This window comes from Tetrahymena thermophila (genome assembly GCF_000189635.1).
Source record: "Tetrahymena thermophila SB210 genomic scaffold scf_8254678, whole genome shotgun sequence".
In the NCBI taxonomy this organism is placed as follows: domain Eukaryota; phylum Ciliophora; class Oligohymenophorea; order Hymenostomatida; family Tetrahymenidae; genus Tetrahymena; species Tetrahymena thermophila.
The window spans coordinates 17,992-39,614 of NW_002476444.1; the positions used below are offsets into that span (position 1 = coordinate 17,992).

Sequence of the window (21,623 nt, forward strand, 5' to 3'; positions counted from 1 at the left end):
AGATTATAACCTAAAAAATCTAATATGATAGAGAAAAGTCTATTCTTGATAGAGTTGCATAGGAAGAAGAATAGAAAATCTAGGAAGAAGAAAAAAAGACCCTTGAATAAATTATGATAAAGGAAAAAGAATTGGAAAAAAAAATTAAAAGAAAACCTTTGATTATATTATTAGATTAGATATAGAATTCTGCTAAACTTTGTTGCAACAAAAATAATAAAACTTAAGAAAGTCTTGAAGAATTTCTTAAAAAATTCGCCGAAGGAGAAATTGAAGAGCCATCTAAATTGAAAATAAAACTCAATTTGCATGATAAAGAAGCATAATTTAGCTTAGATAAATTAAAAGATGAAATAAATTCAATAGAATAAAATAATTTCACAATAGAAAGAGAAGATGAAAATTAAGCAAGTGAATATGTAGAATATTTGAAATCTCTTTTCAATTATTATTTCAAAGCTAAAAAAGATCTCATGTTTATTTTCTTAAATGATTTTATCTAAAATTCTATGAAATCTTTCAATACCGAATTTGATAAATATGATTTAAATATTCTTAAGGGATAAAATATTTAAGAGTTTTTGTAAAAATTCTAATTCGAATTCAGTTTTTGCTATGATGCTTTTTAAATAAAATCAGAAATTATTCTCAACAACGGAGAACCCTAGGATATTTTATAGGGAGATTAGGAAAGAGATTATAGAAAAATGCAATTCTATTTCAAATTTTCTACAGTTTTGAAAAAAGATCTTGATTTATTCATATTTTTCTAATAGAAATAAATTAAATAAAAGATATCTACATCAGCTGAAGATTTGGACAATATGAGATTCGTGGACTAATTTTATCCTTTTTATTGCGAACATATTTGTCCTGTAAAATATTTCTTTGATAGAAATTTTCTCATAGAATTATAGTGTTATAATCCACACTTACATCTTTTGTCAGAGCAAGATTATTAGGATCTCAAGATTAGTCTTTCCATAAAAAACAAAAAGGGAAAAATAATGAAATTGAAATATTCTTAAATTGAAAAATATTAAATTTCTGGTACTATCATGGGTTATAAAAGAGGATAAAAAAAATAAAGTATAATGACTGAAAGCATAAATACTTTAGTATTTTGCAAAAAGATGAATAAATACCTTTTTAATTCTTCTTTAAATAATGAAATGAATTGATTTATTTCATCTCCAAATTACCACAAATAAATACTTTTTTGACGACATATATTGTCTGAATCAATTAAATCTTATATAATCAAAAAACAAAAAAAAAACAATAAAAAAAAAATAAAAAAAAGAAAAAAAAATAAAAATAAAAAAACAAAAAAATAAAAAACTTTTAGTTTTAATTTATAGATTAGATAAAAATTGAAAAATATTAATTGTAAAACATTAATACAAATTTAAAAGAATAAAAAGAAATAGATCATAGATAATAGTATCATAGATAAAAGTATAATGAGGAGTAGTAAAAACACGAGAAACAGAAATAGAAATAGTAAAACCAATAGGAATGTTCTTGAAGAATACTTCAATGCTAAGCAATAGTTATAATAGTTATAACAATAAAATTAATAATCCAATGGTTAGGCTGTTCTTAAATATCTTACCGGTAAAGACGACCCGAAATAACTCAGTAGAGAAGAAAAGAAAGATGTTGTTTAAAATCTTAAAAATATTACAGAAAATAAGAAAGAAAAAGATCCTTAATTTTGCGAAAGATTATGCTTGAGATTTTTAGCAATTACAATAGAAGATAATGCTTCGAAATTATTCAACAATAATGAAGAAACAAAAAAGATTCTTAATGATTTCATTTAAAGCAAAGACGATTAACAATATTCAAATTTTTAAGTGAAACTTAATTTGCAAGATTCTGAGGCTGAGAAATTAAGAAATTAAATTTAGGTTAAGCTGAACAGATTTTAAAGATAAAAAAAAAATTAAATTTTCTCCGATTTTTAAGATGTCACGGATTATATAGATGAATTAGAATTTTAATTTGTTTCTTACTTCTTTAAAAATAAATTAAATGCGATGTTTAATTTCTTGACAAATTATATTGTCTAATCAATAGAATCTTTTACCGATTGTGAATGGTAAAATTTTTATCAGAATATGTAGAAATTCTAACTTATTTTTAGCTTTTTCGATGATACTTTCCAAATAAAACCGGAAATTATTTTTAATTATGAAGAGGATTCTTAAAATAACTAGAAAGAAGAAAAAAAAGAGGAAAGAGATTATAAGAAATTATAATTCTATATAAAATTTACAGTAGATTCAAATAAAGAATTAAAAAAACCAGAGAAAAGATAGATATTCTTTGATAATGAATTAGTTGTCCTATAGCTGTAGAATGAATTATCTCCCGCAAAATATTTCTTAACTGAAGATTTAATAAATGAATTGAGTTGTTACGAACCATACTTTTATATTTCATAAGATAAAAAATAGTAGCTCGATAAGGAAGGAATTAACTTCGTCATAAAAAATAAAGAAATATAAAAAATTTCAATGAAAGTTCCCTGTGAAATTATTTGTCTAAATAAAGGTTCTACTAAAACAGAGACAAAGTTGGTTTCGAAACTCATGGAAAGTAAAAATTTAAATACTGAAGTACTCAGTGATAAAATTAAATCTATAATGAATGAAGTGAAATGAATTGATTTATTTCAGTTCCAATTTAAATTTATAATCTAATACTTTTTGATGACACATATTGTCTGAATCAATGAAATCTTATATAATCAAAAAACAAAAACAAAAAAAACAATAAAAAAAAATAAAAAAAAGAAAAAAAAAATAAAAAAACAAAAAAAAAATAAAAAAAAACTTATAGTTTTTTAAATTTAAATCAAAAAAAACTAATTTTTTTCATAAATTATAAAAACTTTTCCATATAAATAACTAAAAATTCATAAATCATATCAGTGGCAATTTTAGTAAATATAAAAATAAGTGCATATCTCTATATATCAAAATTTAGCTTATTTTTTACATATTATATTAATTTTTCAATTAAAAAAACTTAATTTTTCTCTATTTCTTTTATTCTGAAATCATATTAATTTTCAGCTTATTTTTTCTAATCATTTGATAATTTTTATAATCCATATTAAACTCTGTAAATATTAGACATTTTATTATAATTTAATGATAAAATCTTTAAAGTTTACTTTTATTAAAAAAATTGAAATAATTTTATTACTAAGTTATATAATAAATCTTATATAAAAATAAAAATAAAAAAAAATCAAATTTTAGTTTCACAAAACTTTATTTTCTATTAATACAACAAAAAGTTTATTTTAAATGTCTTCTTTGGTTTCTTCTCAAACTCAATCTAATCAAGAATATGTCAAAGTTATTTCTTATAATGTTTTTAAATCATTATTTTAAAAAATACATAAGATTGAATAAGGACATGATATGGGATCATTATCTGAAGTTAACAAAAATTACATAAACACTAACTTTTTCAATAACATTCCAAGAACAAGAGATATTGTAAAAAATGGTACAATTTCACACGATGATTAAACCTTCGGAATTTTGAATCAAAAAATACAAGATACATTCTAAGTAAACATTAAATATGTTTCATTATAAGAATTTTTCAAATTACCTCAAAATGGAATTTCATAGGATAATGTAAAGAAAATACTTGATTAAATATAAGGAAATAATATTTCAAATCTAATTCAAAATTATGTTGAAAAATATATTAACAAAAGAAAAGAAAAATTATTTGATGTTTCTGATATGTTTAAAATCGAATCAGAAGAAAAATAATATAAAATATGGAATTTAGAATAAAATTAATTAATTGTTCCTAAACTCGATAATCTATTTTAAAAATCAGATGTTATTTGTTAATTCAATTAACTGAGATTTAGTTAAGAATCATTATAAATCGCTTCAGGTTTAATAGGATCAATTGTATCATATGAATAATTTGAATTCTTTATGAATAAATTAATTAAAAAATTATTTAGAAGTATAACTTTTAAAGTTAGATATATTCGAACATATTTTTGTGTTATTTTGAAATTATAATAAATTAAATTATTAATTAATAATAATTCTATTATAAAATATATATATATTAAATTTTTTAATAAATAAATAAAAAAATCTATTTAATAAAAAGTGGCATACAAACCATGAAATTTTTGTATGGCATCTTGCTATATTAGAGATATTATAAATATTCCTTAAAATTACTGAACTAAAACAAAAAAATCTACTTATAAACATTATTTTTATAAAATTTAAGAACATTAACTACTAGAATTAATTTTTTCAAATAGGACTAAATAAATAAATAACTGACTATCTCTAATTCCTACTATATATATTTTTAAGTGTTTGTTTTAAATACAAATATTAAGTTTAAATAGTGAATGTTAAATTAATTTGTATGTGATATCTCTTCATAAAACCAAATTATAAATTTATATTTGATAATTAATTAATTAATATATTTATTTGTTCTTTTTATCCATCTATAATTAATTAATTAATTAATCAAATTTCATAAATTGCTATTCAATATTTTTGAAGAAAAAAAAAATGATATAATAGATTAAAAAATATAATAGATTAGAAGAAGTAATTATTAATTTTTATATTAATATCCTTTAAATTTATTTTAATTTATAAAAAAAGTTTTTAAGCTCTTCACATTTACCTCATTAGATTCTCCATCTTGATCTGGGGTATATTTAATTAAAAGATATTCTTTTTTTTATTATTAATATTTTTTGTATATTTAATTTTCAATTTATTTAAATAAATAATTTTTATTTAGAAATTATCATCATTATTTATTTAATGATTTTTATTAATACAAAAGTTTTTTAGCTATTTTAACTTAATTTTCATTTCAATTTTTAATTAATTATTTATTTTCATTTTTTATTATTTGATACTTTTTCTTCATTTTTTGCTATTAAAACTTACACTTAATAAAAGCAGTTTTTTGATTTGCATTGTAATATTTTTAATTATAAAAGTTAATTTAAAACATTAAAGCTCTTTTAATTTATTTGACTTGATTTTTTTTCCTTTTTCTTTTTATTATAATTTATTATTTTTTGATTCTTTGTTAATTTTATTTATTATTAATTAATCTTATTATTTCATTTTTCCCTCCTAATTAACTATAGTGAAATACCACCTTTTTAATTTATAAAAGGCGAAATGTAATATATCTTAATAACTTAATATAAAGCTAAATTAGCTTAAAATAACTTTTTATAGAAAGCTTTAAATTCAGAAAATGTCAATTTGAAATTATATGTACCACATATTCTTATAACATATCATTTTTTTTGAAATATAAATTTTTAAAACCTAGGATAAAAAAAAACACATAAAAAATATTTTAAATTTTAATTTTATAAAATATAATTAAACTCGCTTTTTGTAAATTTGTATGGCAACTTACTCTATTTAATGATAAATTTTTTCTTTAATATTTAAAAAGTTACAATAAATTTCCTGGAATGGGTGCATCAAGCTTAGGTTCTGGTTTAGCAAATTGCATTAATCTCTCAATTTTGACACTTAACCTTGAGTAAAAACAGTTTATTTGTTTTGGATTGTGATATTTTTAATTATAAAAACTAATTAAAAGCAATAAAGCTCTTTTTTCTTTTTCTTTTTATCGTGCTTGCTTTTTTTTGTATTTTCTTTGTTAATAAAGCTCATCATTTATTTCAAACTTTTGCTTTTATTATTAATTAATTAATCTTATTATTTCATATTTTTTCTTCATTTTTTCCTTCTAATTAACTATTTAATGATATATTTTTTCTTCAATATTTAAAAAAGGTAAAATTAAATTGGTGAGATGGGTGCATCAGACTTAGGTTCAGCTTTAGCAAAATGCATTAATCTCTCAAATTTGATACTTGATCTTAGGTAAAAACAGTTTATTTGTTTTGGATTGTGATATTTTTAATTATAAAAACTAATTAAAAACAATAAAGCTATTTTTTCTTTTTCTTTTTATCGTGCTTGTTTTTTTTTGTATTTTCTTTGTTAATTAAGCTCATCATTTATTTTAAACTTTTGCTTTTATTATTAATTAATCATATTATTTCATATATTTTCTTCATTTTTTCCTTCTAATTAACTATTTAATGATATATTTTTTCTTCAATATTTAAAAAGTTACAATTAAATTGGTACAATGGGTGCATCAGGCTTAGGTTCTGGTTTAGCAAAATGCATTAATCTCTCAAATTTGACACTTTATCTTAGGTAAAAACAGTTTATTTGTTTTGGATTGTGATATTTTTAATTACAAAAACTAATTAAAAACAATAAAGCTCTTTTTTCTTTTTCTTTTATCATGCTTGTTTTTTTTTTTGTATTTTGTTTGTTAATTAAGCTCATAATTTATTTCAAACTTTTGCTTTTATTATTAATTAATCATATTATTTCATATTATTTCTTCATTTTTTCCTTCTAATTAACTATTTAAAAGATATATTTTTTCTTCAATATTTAAAAAGTTCTAATTTAATTGGTGATAAAGGTGCTTCAGGCTTAAGTTCAGCTTTAGCAAAATGCATTAATCTCTCAAATTTGACACTTTATCTTAGGTAAAAACAGTTTATTTGTTTTGGATTGTGATATTTTTAATTACAAAAACTAATTAAAAACAATAAAGCTCTTTTTTCTTTTTCTTTTATCATGCTTGTTTTTTTTTTGTATTTTGTTTGTTAATTAAGCTCATAATTTATTTCAAACTTTTGCTTTTATTATTAATTAATCATATTATTTCATATTTTTTCTTCATTTTTTCCTTCTAATTAACTATTTAATGATATATTTTTTCTTCAATATTTAAAAAGGTAAAATTAAATTGGTGCAATGGGTGCATCAGGCTTAGGTTCTGGTTTAGCAAAATGCATTAATCTCTCAATTTTGACACTTAACCTTGAGTAAAAACAGTTTATTTGTTTTGGATTGTGATATTTTTAATTACAAAAACTAATTAAAAACAATAAAGCTCTTTTTTCTTTTTCTTTTTATCGTGCTTGCTTTTTTTTGTATTTTCTTTGTTAATAAAGCTCATCATTTATTTTAAACATTTTCTTTTATTATTAATTAATTTTATTATTTCATATTTTTTCTTCATTTTTTCCTTCTAATTAACTATTTAATGATATATTTTTTCTTCAATTTTTAAAAAGTTACAATAAAATTGGTGATGAAGGTGTATCAGGCTTAGGCTCTGGTTTAGCAAAATGCATTAATCTCTCAAATTTGACACTTTATCTTAGGTAAAAACAGTTTATTTGTTTAGGATTGTGATATTTTTAATTATAAAAATTTCTTTTTTCTTTTTCTTTTTATCGTGCTTGTTTTTTTTTGTATTTTCTTTGTTAATTAAGCTCATCATTTATTTCAAACTTTTGCTTTTATTATTAATTAATCATATTATTTCATATTTTTTCTTCATTTTTTCCTTCTAATTAACTATTTAAAAGATATATTTTTTCTTCAATATTTAAAAAGTAGAAATTAAATTGGTGCAATGGGTGCATCAGGCTTAGGTTCAGCTTTAGCAAAATGCATTAATCTCTCAAATTTGATACTTGATCTTAGGTAAAAACAGTTTATTTGTTTTGGATTGTGATATTTTTAATTATAAAAACTAATTTAAAACAATAAAGCTCTTTTTTCTTTTTCTTTTTATCGTGCTTGCTTTTTTATTTTTTCTTTGTTAATTAACTCATCATTTATTTTAAAAATTTTCTTTTAATATTAATTAATTTTATTATTTCATATTTTTTCTTCAATATTTAAAAAGTTGCAATTCAATTGTTGATGAAGGTGCATCAGGCTTAGGTTCAGCTTTAGCAAAATGTATTAATCTCTCAAATTTGACACTTAGTCTTTTGTAAAAACAGTTTTTTTGTTTTGGATTGTGATATTTTTAATTATAAAAACTAATTAAAAACAATAAAGCTCTTTTTTCTTTTTCTTTTTATCGTGCTTGTTTTTTTTTTGTAATTTTTTTGTTAATTAAGCTCATCATCTATTTTAAACTTTGCTTTTATTATTAATTAATCATATTATTTCATATTTTTTCTTGATTTTTTCCTTCTAATTAACTATTTAATGATATATTTTTTCTTCAATATTTAAAAAGTTGCAATTCAATTGTTGATGAAGGTGCATCAGGCTTAGGTTCAACTTTAGCAAAATGCATTAATCTCTCAAATTTGGTACTTGATCTTAGGTAAAAACAGTTTATTTGTTTTGGATTGTGATATTTTTAATTATAAAAACTAATTTAAAACAATAAAGCTTTTTTTCTTTTTCTTTTATCGTGCTTGCTTTTTTGGTTTTTCTTTGTTAATTAAGCTCATCATTTATTTTAAACGTTTGCTTTTATTATTAATTAATTTTATTATTTTATATTTTTTCTTCATTCTTTCCTTCTATTCTAATTAACTATTTAATAATATATTTTTTCTTAAATATTTAAAAAGGTAAAATTAAATTAGTGCAATTGGTGCATCAGGCTTAGGTTCAGCTTTAGCAAAATGCATTAATCTCTCAAATTTGACACTTGAACTTGGGTAAAAACAGTTTATTTGTTTTGGATTGTGATATTTTTAATTATAAAAACTAATTAAAAATAATAAAGCTTTTTTTTTTTCTTATTATTGTTCTTGCCTTTTTTTGTTTATTCTTTGGTAATTAAGCTCATCATTTTATTTTCAACCTTTGCTTTTATTATTAATTAATTAATCTTATAATTTCATATTTTTTCTTCGTTTTTTCCTTCTAATTAATTAACTATTTAATAATATATTTTTCCTTCAATATTTAAAAAGTTAGAATTCAATTGGTGATGAAGGTGCATCAGGCTTAGGTTCTGATTTAGCAAATTGCATTAATCTCTCAAATTTGACACTTAACCTTTAGTAAAAACAGTTTATTTGTTTTGGATTGTGATATTTTTAATTATAAAAACTAATTAAAAACAATAAAGCTCTTTTTTCTTTTTCTTTTATCGTGCTTGCTTTTTTGTTTTTTCTTTGTTAATTAATTTCATCATTTATTTTAAACATTTGTTTTTTATTAATTAATTTTTATTATTTCATATTTTTTCTTCATTTTTTCCTTCTAATTAACTATTTAATGATATATTTTTTCTTCAATATTTAAAAAGGGATAATTAAATTGGTGTAATGGGTGCATCAGGCTTAGGTTCTGGTTTAGCAAAATGCATTAATCTCTCAAATTTGACACTTAATCTTTGGTAAAAACAGTTTATTTGTTTTGGATTTAGATATTTTTAATTATAAAAACTAATTTAAAATAATAAAGATGTTTTTTCTTTTTCTTTTTATAGTGCTTGCTTTTTTTTTTTTTTCTTTGTTAATAAAGCTCATCATTTATTTTAAACTATTGCTTTTATTATTAATTAATCATATTATTTCATATTTTTTCTTCATTTTTTCCTTCTCGTTAACTATTTAATGATATATTTTTTCTTCAATATTTAAAAAGTTCTAATATAATTGGTGACAAAGGTGCATCAGACTTAGGTTCTGGTTTAGCAAAATGCATTAATATCTCAAATTTGACACTTAATCTTTTGTAAAAACAGTTTATTTGTTTTGGATTGTGATATTTTTAATTATAAAAACTAATTAAAAACAATAAAGCTCTTTTTTCTTTTTCTTTTATCGTGCTTGCTTTTTTGTTTTTTCTTTGTTAATAAAGCTCATCATTTATTTCAAACTTTTGCTTATATTATTAATTAATTTTATCATTTCATATTTTTTCTTCATTTTTTCCTTCTAATTAACTATTTAAAAGATATATTTTTTCTTCAATATTTAAAAAGTAGAAATTAAATTGGTGCAATGGGTGCATCAGGCTTAGGTTCAGCTTTAACAAAATGCATTAATCTCTCAAATTTATAACTTAACCTTGAGTAAAAACAGTTTATTTGTTTTGGATTGTGATATTTTTAATTATAAAAACTAATTAAAAACAATAAAGCTCTTTTTTCTTTTTTTTTTTATCATGCTTGTTTTTTTTTTTGTATTTTTTTTTTTAATTAAGCTCATCATTTATTTCAAATTTTGATTTTATTATTAATTAATTAATCTTATTATTTCATATTTTTTCTTCATTTTTTCCTTCTAATTAACTATTTAATGAAATATTTTTTCTCCAATATTTAAAAAGGGGTAATTAAATTGGTAACAAAGGTGCATCAGGCTTAGGTTCAGCTTTAGCAAAATGTATTAATCTCTCAAATTTGACACTTAGTCTTTTGTAAAAACAGTTTTTTTGTTTTGGATTGTGATATTTTTAATTATAAAAACTAATTAAAAACAATAAAGCTCTTTTTTCTTTTTATTTATTATTAATTAATCATATTATTTCATATTTTTTCTTCATTTTTTCCTTCTAATTAACTATTTAATGATATATTTTTTCTTCAATATTTAAAAAGCTAAAATTAAATTGGTGCAATGGGTGCATCAGGCTTAGGTTCAGCTTTAGCAAAATGCATTAATCTCTCAAATTTGATACTTGATCTTAGGTAAAAACAGTTTATTTGTTTTGGATTGTGATATTTTTAATTATAAAAACTAATTTAAAACAATAAAGCTCTTTTTTCTTTTTCTTTTATCGTGCTTGCTTTTTTATTTTTTCTCTGTTAATTAAGCTCATCATTTATTTTAAACTTTTGCTTTTATTATTAATTAATTAATCATATTATTTCATATATTTTCTTCATTTTTTCCTTCTAATTAACTATTTAATGATATACTTTTTCTTCTATATTTAAAAAGTTCTAATTTAATTGGTGATAAAGGTGTATCAGACTTAGGTTCTGGTTTAGCAAAATGCATTAATCTCTCAAATTTGACACTTAATCTTCGGTAAAAACAGTTTATTTGTTTTGGATTTAGATATTTTTAATTATAAAAACTAAATTAAAATAATAAAGATCTTTTTTCTTTTTCTTTTTATAGTGCTTGCTTTTTTTGTTTTTTCTTTGTTAATAAAGCTCATCATTTATTTTAAACTATTGCTTTTATTATTAATTAATTAATCTTATTATTTCATATTTTTTCTTCATTTTTTCCTTCTAATTAACTATTTAATGATATATTTTTTCTTCAATATTAAAAAAGTCTGAATTAAATTGGTGATGAAGGTGCATCAGGCTTAGGTTCTAGATTAGCAAATTGCATTAATATCTCAAATTTGACACTTGAACTTGAGTAAAAACAGTTTATTTGTTTTGGATTGTGATATTTTAAACTATAAAAATGAATATAAAAAAAAATCTCTTTGAATTTATTTGATTTATTTTTTTATCTTTTTTATTGCACTAATATTATTTTATTTATTAATTTAAAGAATAATTTTTAATTTAAAAGTTTATTCTATTTTGATATTTGTTTAAAACAAATTTATTTTAAAATGTTTAGCCGAATGAATAAATCAGAAAAATTCAAAGTAATAGGCAAGTGTCTTAAATTATAACGATTAGTTGTCTTTAATTTTAAAAGCTTCTGATAAAAAAAGGATGAATAAATATAAAATGTTTGAATAATATTATATATTTTATTATTTAATATTTTGAAAAAGTGTTTTTAACCTAAAATATAAATAGATTTATAGATGTTATTATTGATTTTATATTTATAAATATCATTCATATTTTTGTAAGTTAATAAATTATTTATTAAAAATAAAATAAATTAAATCCTCTTAAGCAAACCCTCCGAATTCTCCAAAAATGATCAAATAATTTGGAAATTTTAGTTTTATATTATATTTTATTAAATTATATAAATACCAAGCTTTTATATGCCAGTTATATTTTAATCTTAAATATTATAGAGAATTTACAATCGGGGCTTTTTAGGATCAGTAGGCAGAAAAAAACCTCTCTGCCTACTATTTTTTCGCCTTCCAAGTATTTTCCTTGGGGGATACTTTTTTATACTTTTTTAAAAACATTTTTACAAATTTTTAAATATCTTTAAAAAATTTGAGAACAAAAATCAAATATTTAGAAATATTTGATAAAATATGATAAAAAGAATAAAGCTAATCCTTGAATGAAATAAATTTATTAGCATAAAAATTATACAAAATATGATTTTTAGCTAAAAATTATTGTTTTTACAAAATAGATACATTTTAAACATAAATATTGAGTTATTTTTAAAACTATTTTTATATCTAAGTTATTTAAAAATTTTTTTCTATTTTATTTATCTTTGTTAGTTTTTAATATTTTGTCATATTTTAAAGATTAAGGTTAAACTCTTCAGTGAATTTTTATTTAGTGTTCATTTTTCTTCTTACATATCATGCTCTTTTTGATAAGTAGAGGGACTATTAAGATGCCTAATAAAGTTATTTTGATTGAATTAATCATCCACATTAGATTATTAAATTAAATGCTAATGTTAAAACTGTTGAAATTAATTATTAGGATTTAACCAAAATTACTAGAAACTATTTTATAATGTATTTTTTTGCTGATAAGTTTCGTTTTAGTTTTATTAAAATTGATTACTAAAGTCATCATTTGTTTGTTAATTTATTTGGTTGTTAAGAAATTGACTGTTATTATTATGAGATTATGAATCTTTCTCAAAAGAAGGCATATTTATATCTCTTATCTAATTAAAATTTTGATACTAACTCATCTAGGTAAAATATTAATGCTTATGTTACATCATATTTTAACTATAATGATGCATTGAAACTTAATCTGCTTGTGTTTTCATTTAATTTTGTTAGAAAATTTCTTTGTTGATTATCAAATTTGGTTACTCTTATTAATTAATTTGCCCATAGCTAGTGAGTTATTAATTTTTTTATTATATGCTTGATAAAATTTAATAAGAACTGCCTTGATTCTCAAATTTTGCTTCAGGTTAATGTAACAATTTCGAATTCATTATATCTTCTTTATAATTCTCACTTTATTAAACACTTAATCTAGTTTGTTAATAAAAATAGTCATTCTAGTCATGGTTAATATCGTCATTAGTATATTTAATATCATCATTAAATTATCTTATTTCACCTATTTAATCCTCAAACCAGCTTTGTTGACCAAAGTTAATACCAGTAAAGACAGATAATTTAACATCATTTAAAATAGAATCATTTTTATTAAAAGTAAAGTCCAATATTGATCCAAACTAGTTGCTATTTTTAGTGTTTTGATTTGAGCCTTAAAGTTATCCACTTTATAAAGAATTCTAGCTGATTTTTTCTTCATCAAACAAATTTTATTATGGAAGATTGTTGTTAATTTATAGTTTTTATACACCTTCTGTTACAGTTTCAAGCTCAGACTTTTCAGTTTTATATTTTTTGATAAGCTATTCTTTTGATGTATCTTAAGAAGATTCCTCTTCAGAATCAGTAGGAGATTTTAATTCATCTTTTATTTTGATAAGAGAAAGATAAGCTTTTTAATATGCTTCCTTAATTCTTTCAATATCTTTTACTTCTTTGAAGTTTTCAGGAATAGTTTATGGATCTTAAACAATTTGCACTACATTTTCGTTTATGAGTTTAAAAAAATCGCGAATCTATTAATTTTGAGTTAATTTATAAATGCTTTTTAATTCCATAAAAAAATTACTCTTTTTAATTCAATAGATTCTAAGGAAAGGGTGTGTTCTACATAAAGGATCAGAGGTATTTCTTAAATTGTGATATCATTTTTCATCTTGGAATTTATATAGGTTGTTTACAGATTATATTATACAACTTATAGGAATTCTAAATAATCCTATTTTATTTATAATCTGTTAATAAATTAGTAATTTTAAATAATTAACTTACATCACTATAAGGAATTAAGTTGGTGTTATGATACATTTTTACACAATAACTAAATTTTATAGCTAAAAAGACAGGATGTTTTATTTTGAAGCGTATATTAGGGGCCGAAATAAAGTTACTCAAGCCATTTATATCATTCTCTATAGGCAAATCTTTTGAATGTTTTTTTCTACTAAACCTTTTAACATATTTCCTATCCAAACTTTCTGGTAAAAAAGGATCAAAGAAATAATTCTTTGGTTTTGTTTAATTATAAATTATAAATAAATATTAAAAAATATATTTAATAAATGATCACCTTTATTTTTGTTTTATAGCAACCACAACTAACTCCACAACCATATCTATTATAGACAAATATAGGAGGCGAAATTCTAGATTCTAAAACAATAGGATATTTTTCGTTAATTTAATTGAGATAAACTGCAATAACTAATTGAAAATTAGACTATATAATAATAAAAACTAGTTTAAAATTAATAAATCCAATTCAAAGCTAAAAAAAATTAAAATATTTTTGTATATTTATTTTTAAAAATTGTCTTAAAATAATTTGATAAATTGCCATAATTTCTGATATTTGGAAAAACAATTTTATTTTTCTTTTTTAATTCATATTAAATTTATTAGGATTATTACCACCAGACCAAATTTTTACTAAAAGATATGCATTATAGAGGGGAAAAGGTAGCATTTAAAATTTTTAGGAATTAAATTTGGATTGGTACTTAGAATAATTTTTTCTCTATTCAATTCTTAAGCGAATAGAAATAAAATATAAATAGTAAAAAGAATTAATATAATTTATCAATAGAAAATTAATTATGCTAAGTATTGAATAAAAATAAATTATTTTTGTTAAATAAAATTAAGGAAATTATTAAAATTATTTTAAAATTACACCAGAATAATCATATGAAGTTTTAATAAATTTGAGGTATTTAAAGCTACATTAGGAATTTTTAAAATAAGATCTATTTTCTCCTAGAATACTTACATTCTCTAAATGAGTTGAATTTTATTAAAATTCCTTTACAGCGTAGATTTCAGCCTTGTTTATATTTTATTAAAATAAATGTAATGCTAATCTTTTATTTTTAAAAACTCTTAGGCTTACGTAGACTTCTGATTTAGGTAGAATTATTGATTCATTTGTTTGTGGATCTGTTATCTAAATTTTCAATTTAAATTATAATATTAATCATATTTTTTAATAACTTTTTAACACATCATAAGTATTATTTAATTTTCAAAAAATATCATTTATATATTTATTATTCTATTTTATCATATAATCAATTAAAATTAGATTATTAAAGATTATTTTGGGATTAATTCATTTATCAAGTAAATACTCAGAAAGTAATTTATACTTTTAAACCCAATTTTAATAGTAATAAAAGTAGAAATTATTTTATAAATTTATTTTTATGTAAAATATTTACATTTAAAGTACAATTTATTGTAGGTATTTTCCATGATTTATGCCATTCCCAAACACCACTAAACATAAAAGCACTTTCATTCTTTATCAGTAAATCCACTTTATATCGAGTGCTCTTTTTATATTAAAAATTATTATATTTAACGATTATATTCTCCTTTTTAGTAAAAGGATTCATTAAAAAAATATAAAATTATATTGATTTTAATTAAATTTAGAAATTTTTGTTTGTTTGTAGAAGATATAGCTTAAAATGAGTTGATATGTTTATATTTTATTTGATTGTGTTAATAAATTATTTTTTTTGTTGAATCGCATGAATAAAGCTTAAATTACGTTAGGAGGGAGTTCTAATACATTTGAGGGAGTTAGATCAATGATTTTTTCAGAATCAGTTTCTAGGATTTTTATGGAAGTATTACAGACATTCCATTACCAGTTTTAGTCTATTTCTTCTTTAGTTTTATCAGAATCTGTTTAGATAGGTGCTTACATCTTTATTATTTTACACATAATATTTAAATATAAGATTTAATTATTTGCTTGAATTGAAAATAAAATAGGTATATATATGGGTATAAAAAATAAATATATTCATAGTTTGTTTTCCTTAAAATAGAGTGGGAAAAATAAAAATCAGCAGCTTTATCTTAGGAAATTAAATTTTTTTATTCATGTTTTTAGAAATTTTAAATAATGGTGTTGATAGTGAATAATATTTTATTATCTTCTTGTTCAGATAAAGTAATCAAGGGTAAATAAGTAAGTAATCATAATACTGTAAACTATGTATGAAGAATATCTTAAATAATTAATTTATTAATAAATTTATGATACTTGATTTGTAAATTAATTGATTAAAAATAGATAGGTGTTTGCTTCTTTTGATTTTATTTTGGTTTTTCTTTTATTCTTTAATATTTTTTAAGTAAAATTTCTTATATATTATGTTGATTTTTCTCAGTTATAAATGCTAATTTTTACTACTTTAGCTATTTTCGTCTCTTAAGAGCAGAAAGTATTATTGATAAATATATTACTTACCATGATTTATTTCTCTACATACACTGATTAGGTACTGAAAAAAACTGATAACTTATTTAATTATTTGATACTTATTACAATTCCCCACTCTTCGATTTCTTTTCATCTATTTTAATTACTCACTTTCTTATTTAGCTTGAGCAATCAAAGAAGATAAAAATTCATTAATGATACTTTCCCTTATTAATAGTTCAATATACCAGCATACTCTACATATCTTAATTTGTTAACCTAAAGCAAATACCCTCTCTTCATTTTAGATAAGAGAAAGGATAATTGATAAATTAATTGCAGTGATTTATTTCTCTGTAGTCGCTGATTAAGTATCTAATTAAAAATTGATAAATTATAATTCAGCTTATTTCTTATTCGATACTCATTACAACTCCCCACTCATCACTTTCTTTTGATCTATTTTAATTATTTGATTTCTTATTTAGATTGAATGATCAAAAAAAGATGTGACAAAATGATAAAAACTCTTTAATTTACAATATTCCTCCTCAATCTACTTATCTTAACTCATCAACCAATATCAAATACTCTTCTTCATTATCCCTTACCTAAAACAGAAAGAATAATTGATATATTAATTATAATGATTTATTTCTATAAAATCGATAATAAGGTATCAAATTTAAATTGATAACTTATAATTCAGCTTATTAATTATTCGATACTCATTAAAATTTCTCACTCTTTGCTTTCTTTACATCTAAATACCCTTTCTTCATTATCCCCACCTACAAAGAGGATAATTGATAAATTTATTACAATGATTTATTTCTCTGTAATCTCTGATTAGGTACCTAATTAAAACTGGCAACTAATAATTCAGCTTATTAATTATTCGATACTCATTACAATTCCCCACTCTTCGATTACTTTTCATCTATTTTATTTATTCGCTTTCTTATTTAGCTTGAATGATCAAAGAAATATATGATAAAAACCAATTAATAATACTTTCTCTTATTAATTACTCAATATTCCAGCCCATTTTACTCATCTTACTTATTAATCTATACAAATATACTCTCTCCGTTATCCCCTACAGACAACAGAAAGGATAATTTATAAATTAATTACAGTGGATTATTTCTCTATAGCCTCTGATTAAGTACCAAATTAAAATTGACAACTTATAATTCAGCTAATTAATTATTCGATACTCTAAACAATTCCCCACTCTACGCTTTTTTTTACATATTTCAATTGCTCACTTTCTTATTTAGCTTGAACTTTAAAAAAAATCTTGATAAAAACTAATAAATTATAATTTCCCTTATTAATTACTCAATACTCCTCCCCACTCTATTTATCTTAGTTTATCTATATATAAAATATATTCTCTGCTCAATAATTGTTTCTTTTATTTGCATTCATTTTGCTAATTTTTTTTATGATATAAACATGTTTTGATGGGTTTTCTGTTTTTCTGATAAAATCTGCTCTATCTTTGATTCCAATATTTATCATTTATAAGTAGTTAGTTAGCAATATTAACAATATTTTATCATTATATATAAATGTTTTCATCAAATAATAATAAACTAATTTAAATTATTAATACGTATTTACAATCTCAATTTTTACAATTTAAAGCAATTATTTTTAAATAAATATACAATAAAAATTTTTAAATTATGAATTAGATTGGTGGAAGTGCGTTTACTATAATTTTAGATTTCGAATTAGTCTTATTAGTGATTTTTTACATAATTATGGATAAAGTTTTTATTTTATTCATTTAGTTTTTAATACAAGATAGACTAGATTTATGAATGCATATACATCAATATCGTTTGAGGTTTAAAAAAAATATTTTAGCAGAATATTTTTCTCATATTTATTCAATTATATATAAATAAATGCTAATAAAAATACTATTTTTAGTTACTATTATTTAATAAAAAGGAAGGAGAGAGAGGAGAAGATTCAGATTAACTATTTTAAATTTCTTTGAATAATCAACTGTCTTAAATTCTTGAAAACTTTGTAGAATCAAATTTAAAATAGAAAAAGTCTGTAAAAATAAATAAAACATCAATCTGTATAAATAATGAATTTCTACAAAAAAACTAGATTTATTTATAAAACCATAAAATAAACAGAGTAATTCAAAGAGAGTACTAAATATTTGTCATTGATAGAAAAATGTGTATTTGAGTTTTTTAATTTTCTTTCATGTTTTATGAGAAGAAATAAATATTTGTGAATTACTTTAAAAATAATCATAATAGAGTAAAGTTTTTAAATTAATAAATGAAGAAATCTATCAAAAACGAAACAGCATGTTTGAAAATAAAAATACTTTGTTATTCTCTTTTCTTATTAGAAATGTTATAGAAATTATTTTAATTATTAAAATTCCTAACTAAAATATTAATTGCTTATTTGTTATTTAATTTTATAATTATTTTTTTTGTGTAATAGATAAATATATTTATCTTCTTACTACCAAATAAGTATTATATGTTTCAATTTATCAAATATATTTTTTACATCTAAATCATGCACAACTATAATCCCCTCTGAATTTGTTTTAAGCATTATAAATTAATTTACTCCTTACCAAGGACTTTATCTATCTCTGTTTAGGTTTCTTCTTTTAACAAAAGAGATTAATTTTCAAAGTATATTTAAATGAATTCTTAAATGTTGAATTATTAACCAATATTGTGTCTTCATAAAATAATAATATTTTATTAACAATTTCCTATTAATTTTTCAATTTTATATTTATTTTATTAGATATTTTAAATTAAAATTTTCTTAAAACAAAAAGATCATAAAAATGACTGAAGCTACCTTAAAAATAACTTAATTATAAAACAATCTCTAAAAATGGGTTGTTGAAAGAACAAAAAATAACTACAAAAGTTAAAATAAAAAGAAAACTTGATTTCTCCCTGAGATTTTATTTAAATCATGGTATCTAATTAATTAATCATGATAAATAAAAAAAGGATAGAAATATGATTGATGGATAATATTTAAGATTAAAATATAACTGGTATATAAAACTTTGGCATTTATATAATTTAATAACATGGAATATAACATTAAAAATTTCAAATTATTTGGTCGTTTTTGGAGAAACAAGAGGGTTTGCTAAAGAGGATTTAATTTATTTAAGTAAATTTAGTTTTTTTATTTTTCATAAATAATTTATTTACTTAAAAAAATATGAATGATATTTATAAATATAAAATCAATAATAAAATCTATCTATCTATTTATAATTTAGGTTAAAAACACTTTTTCAAAATATTAAATAATAAAATATATAATATTATTCAAACATTTTATTTTTATTCATCCTTTTTCACCAGTTATTTTTCATTAGAAATCAAACACAACTAATCTTTTTGATTTAAGACATTTGCTTATTACTTTGGATCCTTATGATTTATCCATTAAGCTAAAAATTTAAAAATAAATTTATCTAAATTTTAAATAAATATTAAAATAGAATAAACTTTTAAATTAAAAATTATTCTTTTAAAATTAATAAATAAAATAATATTAGTGCAATAAAAAAGATAAAAAATTAAAATAAATAAAAGCTATCAAATAAATTCAAAGAGCTTTTGCGTTTTATATTCAATTTAATAGTTTAAAATATCACAATCCAAAACAAATAAACTGTTTTTACTTAAGATAAAGTGTTAAATTTGAGAGATTAATGCATTTTGCTAAAGCAGAACCTAAGCTTGATGCACCTTCATCACCAATTTAATTTTCCCTTTTAAAATATTGAAGAAAAAATATATCATTAAATAGTTAATTAATTAGAAGGAAAAAATGAAGAAAAAATATGAAATAATAAGATTAATTAATTAATAATAAAAGCAAAAGTTGAAAATAAAATGATGAGCTAAATTAACAAAGAAAGAACAAAAAAAAAGCAAGCACAATAAAAACAAAAAGAAAAATGAGCTTTATTCTTTTTAATTAGTTTTTATAATTAAAAATATCACAATCCAAAACAAATAAACTGTTTTTACCCAAGGAAAAGTGTCAAATTTGAGAGATTAATGCATTTTGCTAAAGCAGAACCTAAGTTTGATGCACCTTCATCACCAATTTAATTGTTTCTTTTTAAATATTGAAGAAAAAATATATCATTAAATAGTTAATTAATTAGAAGGAAAAAATGAAGAAAAAATATGAAATAATAAGATTAATTAATTAACAATAAAAGCAAAAGTTGAAAATAAAATGATGAGCTAAATTAACAAAGAAAGGACAAAAAAAAGCAAGCACAATAAAAAGAAAAAGAAAAATGAGCTTTATTGTTTTTAATTAGTTTTTATAATTAAAAATATCACAATCCAAAACAAATAAACTGTTTTTACCCAAGGAAAAGTGTCAAATTTGAGAGATTAATGCATTTTGCTAAAGCAGAACCTAAGTTTGATGCACCTTCATCACCAATTTAATTGTTTCTTTTTAAATATTGAAGAAAAAATATATCATTAAATAGTTAATTAATTAGAAGGAAAAAATGAAGAAAAAATATGAAATAATAAGATTAATTAATTAATAATAAAAGCAAAAGTTGAAAATAAAATGATGAGCTAAATTAACAAAGAAAGAACAAAAAAAAGCAAGCACAAGAAAAACAAAAAGAAAAATGAGCTTTATTCTTTTTAATTAGTTTTTATAATTAAAAATATCACAATCCAAAACAAATAAACTGTTTTTACTTAAGATAAAGTTTTAAATTTGAGAGATTAATGCATTTTGCTAAAGCAGAACCTAAGCTTGATGCACCTTCATCACCAATTTAAGAAGGGCTAAGCGGCTCGAGTGGGCGAGTCGGAGGGTCTTAGCAGTGATATCGGGGGTTCGAATCCTATACCGCCCCCTTTATTTCGAAAAATTCCATGTAAAAATGTGAATGTTACCAGCGGTCTCCTTGGTAGGAGGGAAGGGCCAAATCTGATAGGTGGTAAAGAGGAGGCCCCATTCTGAACAGAAGATCTGGAATACAAATGGGAAGCGAGCATAATGCGTAGTCAAATCATGGAAGATTAGTAGAAATGCCATTAGGGTGTAGGTGACCCTTCTCTTCTAGTATATTACCCACAATTATATATAAATAAATTGGTATACGTATAATAATAATGTATAAGTAATTATATATAGGGCCCCTATCCCGAGTGCATGTCACCATGTGCGAGTATGTATGTATGTATCACCAATTTAATTTTCCCTTTTTAAATATTGAAGAAAAAATATATCATTAAATA

General features: G+C 20.8%; 8 protein-coding genes across 8 annotated transcripts; 5 read left to right on the forward strand and 3 right to left on the reverse strand. All coding sequences in view use genetic code 6, as the record gives it.

Annotated features, from left to right (window-relative positions):
• Positions 1-113: 113 nt before the first annotated feature.
• TTHERM_01256550 (hypothetical protein) lies at positions 114-1,181 on the forward strand (the record flags this gene model as incomplete). The annotated part of the gene is made up of 1 exon (XM_001013462.2): positions 114-1,181. One exon carries the CDS (start codon positions 114-116, stop codon positions 1,179-1,181), a length of 1,068 nt encoding a protein of 355 aa, XP_001013462.2.
• A 114-nt stretch (positions 1,182-1,295) lies between these two features.
• TTHERM_01256560 (hypothetical protein) lies at positions 1,296-2,669 on the forward strand (the record flags this gene model as incomplete). Its single annotated transcript, XM_001013463.2, has 1 exon — positions 1,296-2,669. Exon 1 carries the CDS (start codon positions 1,464-1,466, stop codon positions 2,667-2,669), a length of 1,206 nt encoding a protein of 401 aa, XP_001013463.1. The 5' UTR covers positions 1,296-1,463.
• Positions 2,670-3,367: 698 nt separating this feature from the next.
• On the forward strand, positions 3,368-4,047 carry TTHERM_001256561 (hypothetical protein). Its single transcript, XM_012796978.1, has one exon. The coding sequence runs from the start codon at positions 3,604-3,606 to the stop codon at positions 3,895-3,897; it is 294 nt and encodes a 97-aa protein (XP_012652432.1). The 5' UTR covers positions 3,368-3,603; the 3' UTR covers positions 3,898-4,047.
• Positions 4,048-5,515: 1,468 nt separating this feature from the next.
• On the forward strand, positions 5,516-11,312 carry TTHERM_001256563 (kinase domain protein; the record flags this gene model as incomplete). Its single annotated transcript, XM_012796979.1, has 18 exons — positions 5,516-5,586; positions 5,844-5,933; positions 6,186-6,275; positions 6,530-6,619; positions 6,872-6,961; positions 7,214-7,303; positions 7,539-7,628; positions 7,834-7,923; positions 8,176-8,265; positions 8,519-8,608; positions 8,867-8,956; positions 9,205-9,294; positions 9,546-9,635; positions 9,886-9,975; positions 10,233-10,322; positions 10,504-10,593; positions 10,847-10,936; positions 11,192-11,312. 18 exons carry the CDS (start codon positions 5,516-5,518, stop codon positions 11,310-11,312), a joined length of 1,632 nt encoding a protein of 543 aa, XP_012652433.1.
• Positions 11,313-12,361: 1,049 nt separating this feature from the next.
• TTHERM_01256580 (zinc finger transcription factor sma protein, putative) lies at positions 12,362-15,816 on the reverse strand (the record flags this gene model as incomplete). Its single annotated transcript, XM_001013465.2, has 8 exons — positions 12,362-13,621; positions 13,675-13,824; positions 13,878-14,111; positions 14,176-14,325; positions 14,779-14,928; positions 14,995-15,048; positions 15,323-15,436; positions 15,658-15,816. The coding sequence occupies 8 exons, from the start codon at positions 15,814-15,816 to the stop codon at positions 12,362-12,364; spliced, it is 2,271 nt and encodes a 756-aa protein (XP_001013465.2).
• A 253-nt stretch (positions 15,817-16,069) lies between these two features.
• On the reverse strand, positions 16,070-16,471 carry TTHERM_001256582 (hypothetical protein; the record flags this gene model as incomplete). The annotated part of the gene is made up of 1 exon (XM_012796980.1): positions 16,070-16,471. One exon carries the CDS (start codon positions 16,469-16,471, stop codon positions 16,070-16,072), a length of 402 nt encoding a protein of 133 aa, XP_012652434.1.
• A 1,296-nt stretch (positions 16,472-17,767) lies between these two features.
• TTHERM_001256585 (hypothetical protein) lies at positions 17,768-18,534 on the forward strand (the record flags this gene model as incomplete). Its single annotated transcript, XM_012796981.1, has 2 exons — positions 17,768-18,175; positions 18,283-18,534. 2 exons carry the CDS (start codon positions 17,768-17,770, stop codon positions 18,532-18,534), a joined length of 660 nt encoding a protein of 219 aa, XP_012652435.1.
• Positions 18,535-19,992: 1,458 nt separating this feature from the next.
• Positions 19,993-21,340, reverse strand: TTHERM_01256620 (hypothetical protein; the record flags this gene model as incomplete). The annotated part of the gene is made up of 4 exons (XM_001013469.3): positions 19,993-20,113; positions 20,376-20,465; positions 20,727-20,816; positions 21,078-21,340. The coding sequence occupies 4 exons, from the start codon at positions 21,338-21,340 to the stop codon at positions 19,993-19,995; spliced, it is 564 nt and encodes a 187-aa protein (XP_001013469.2).
• Between the last annotated feature and the right edge of the window lie 283 nt (positions 21,341-21,623).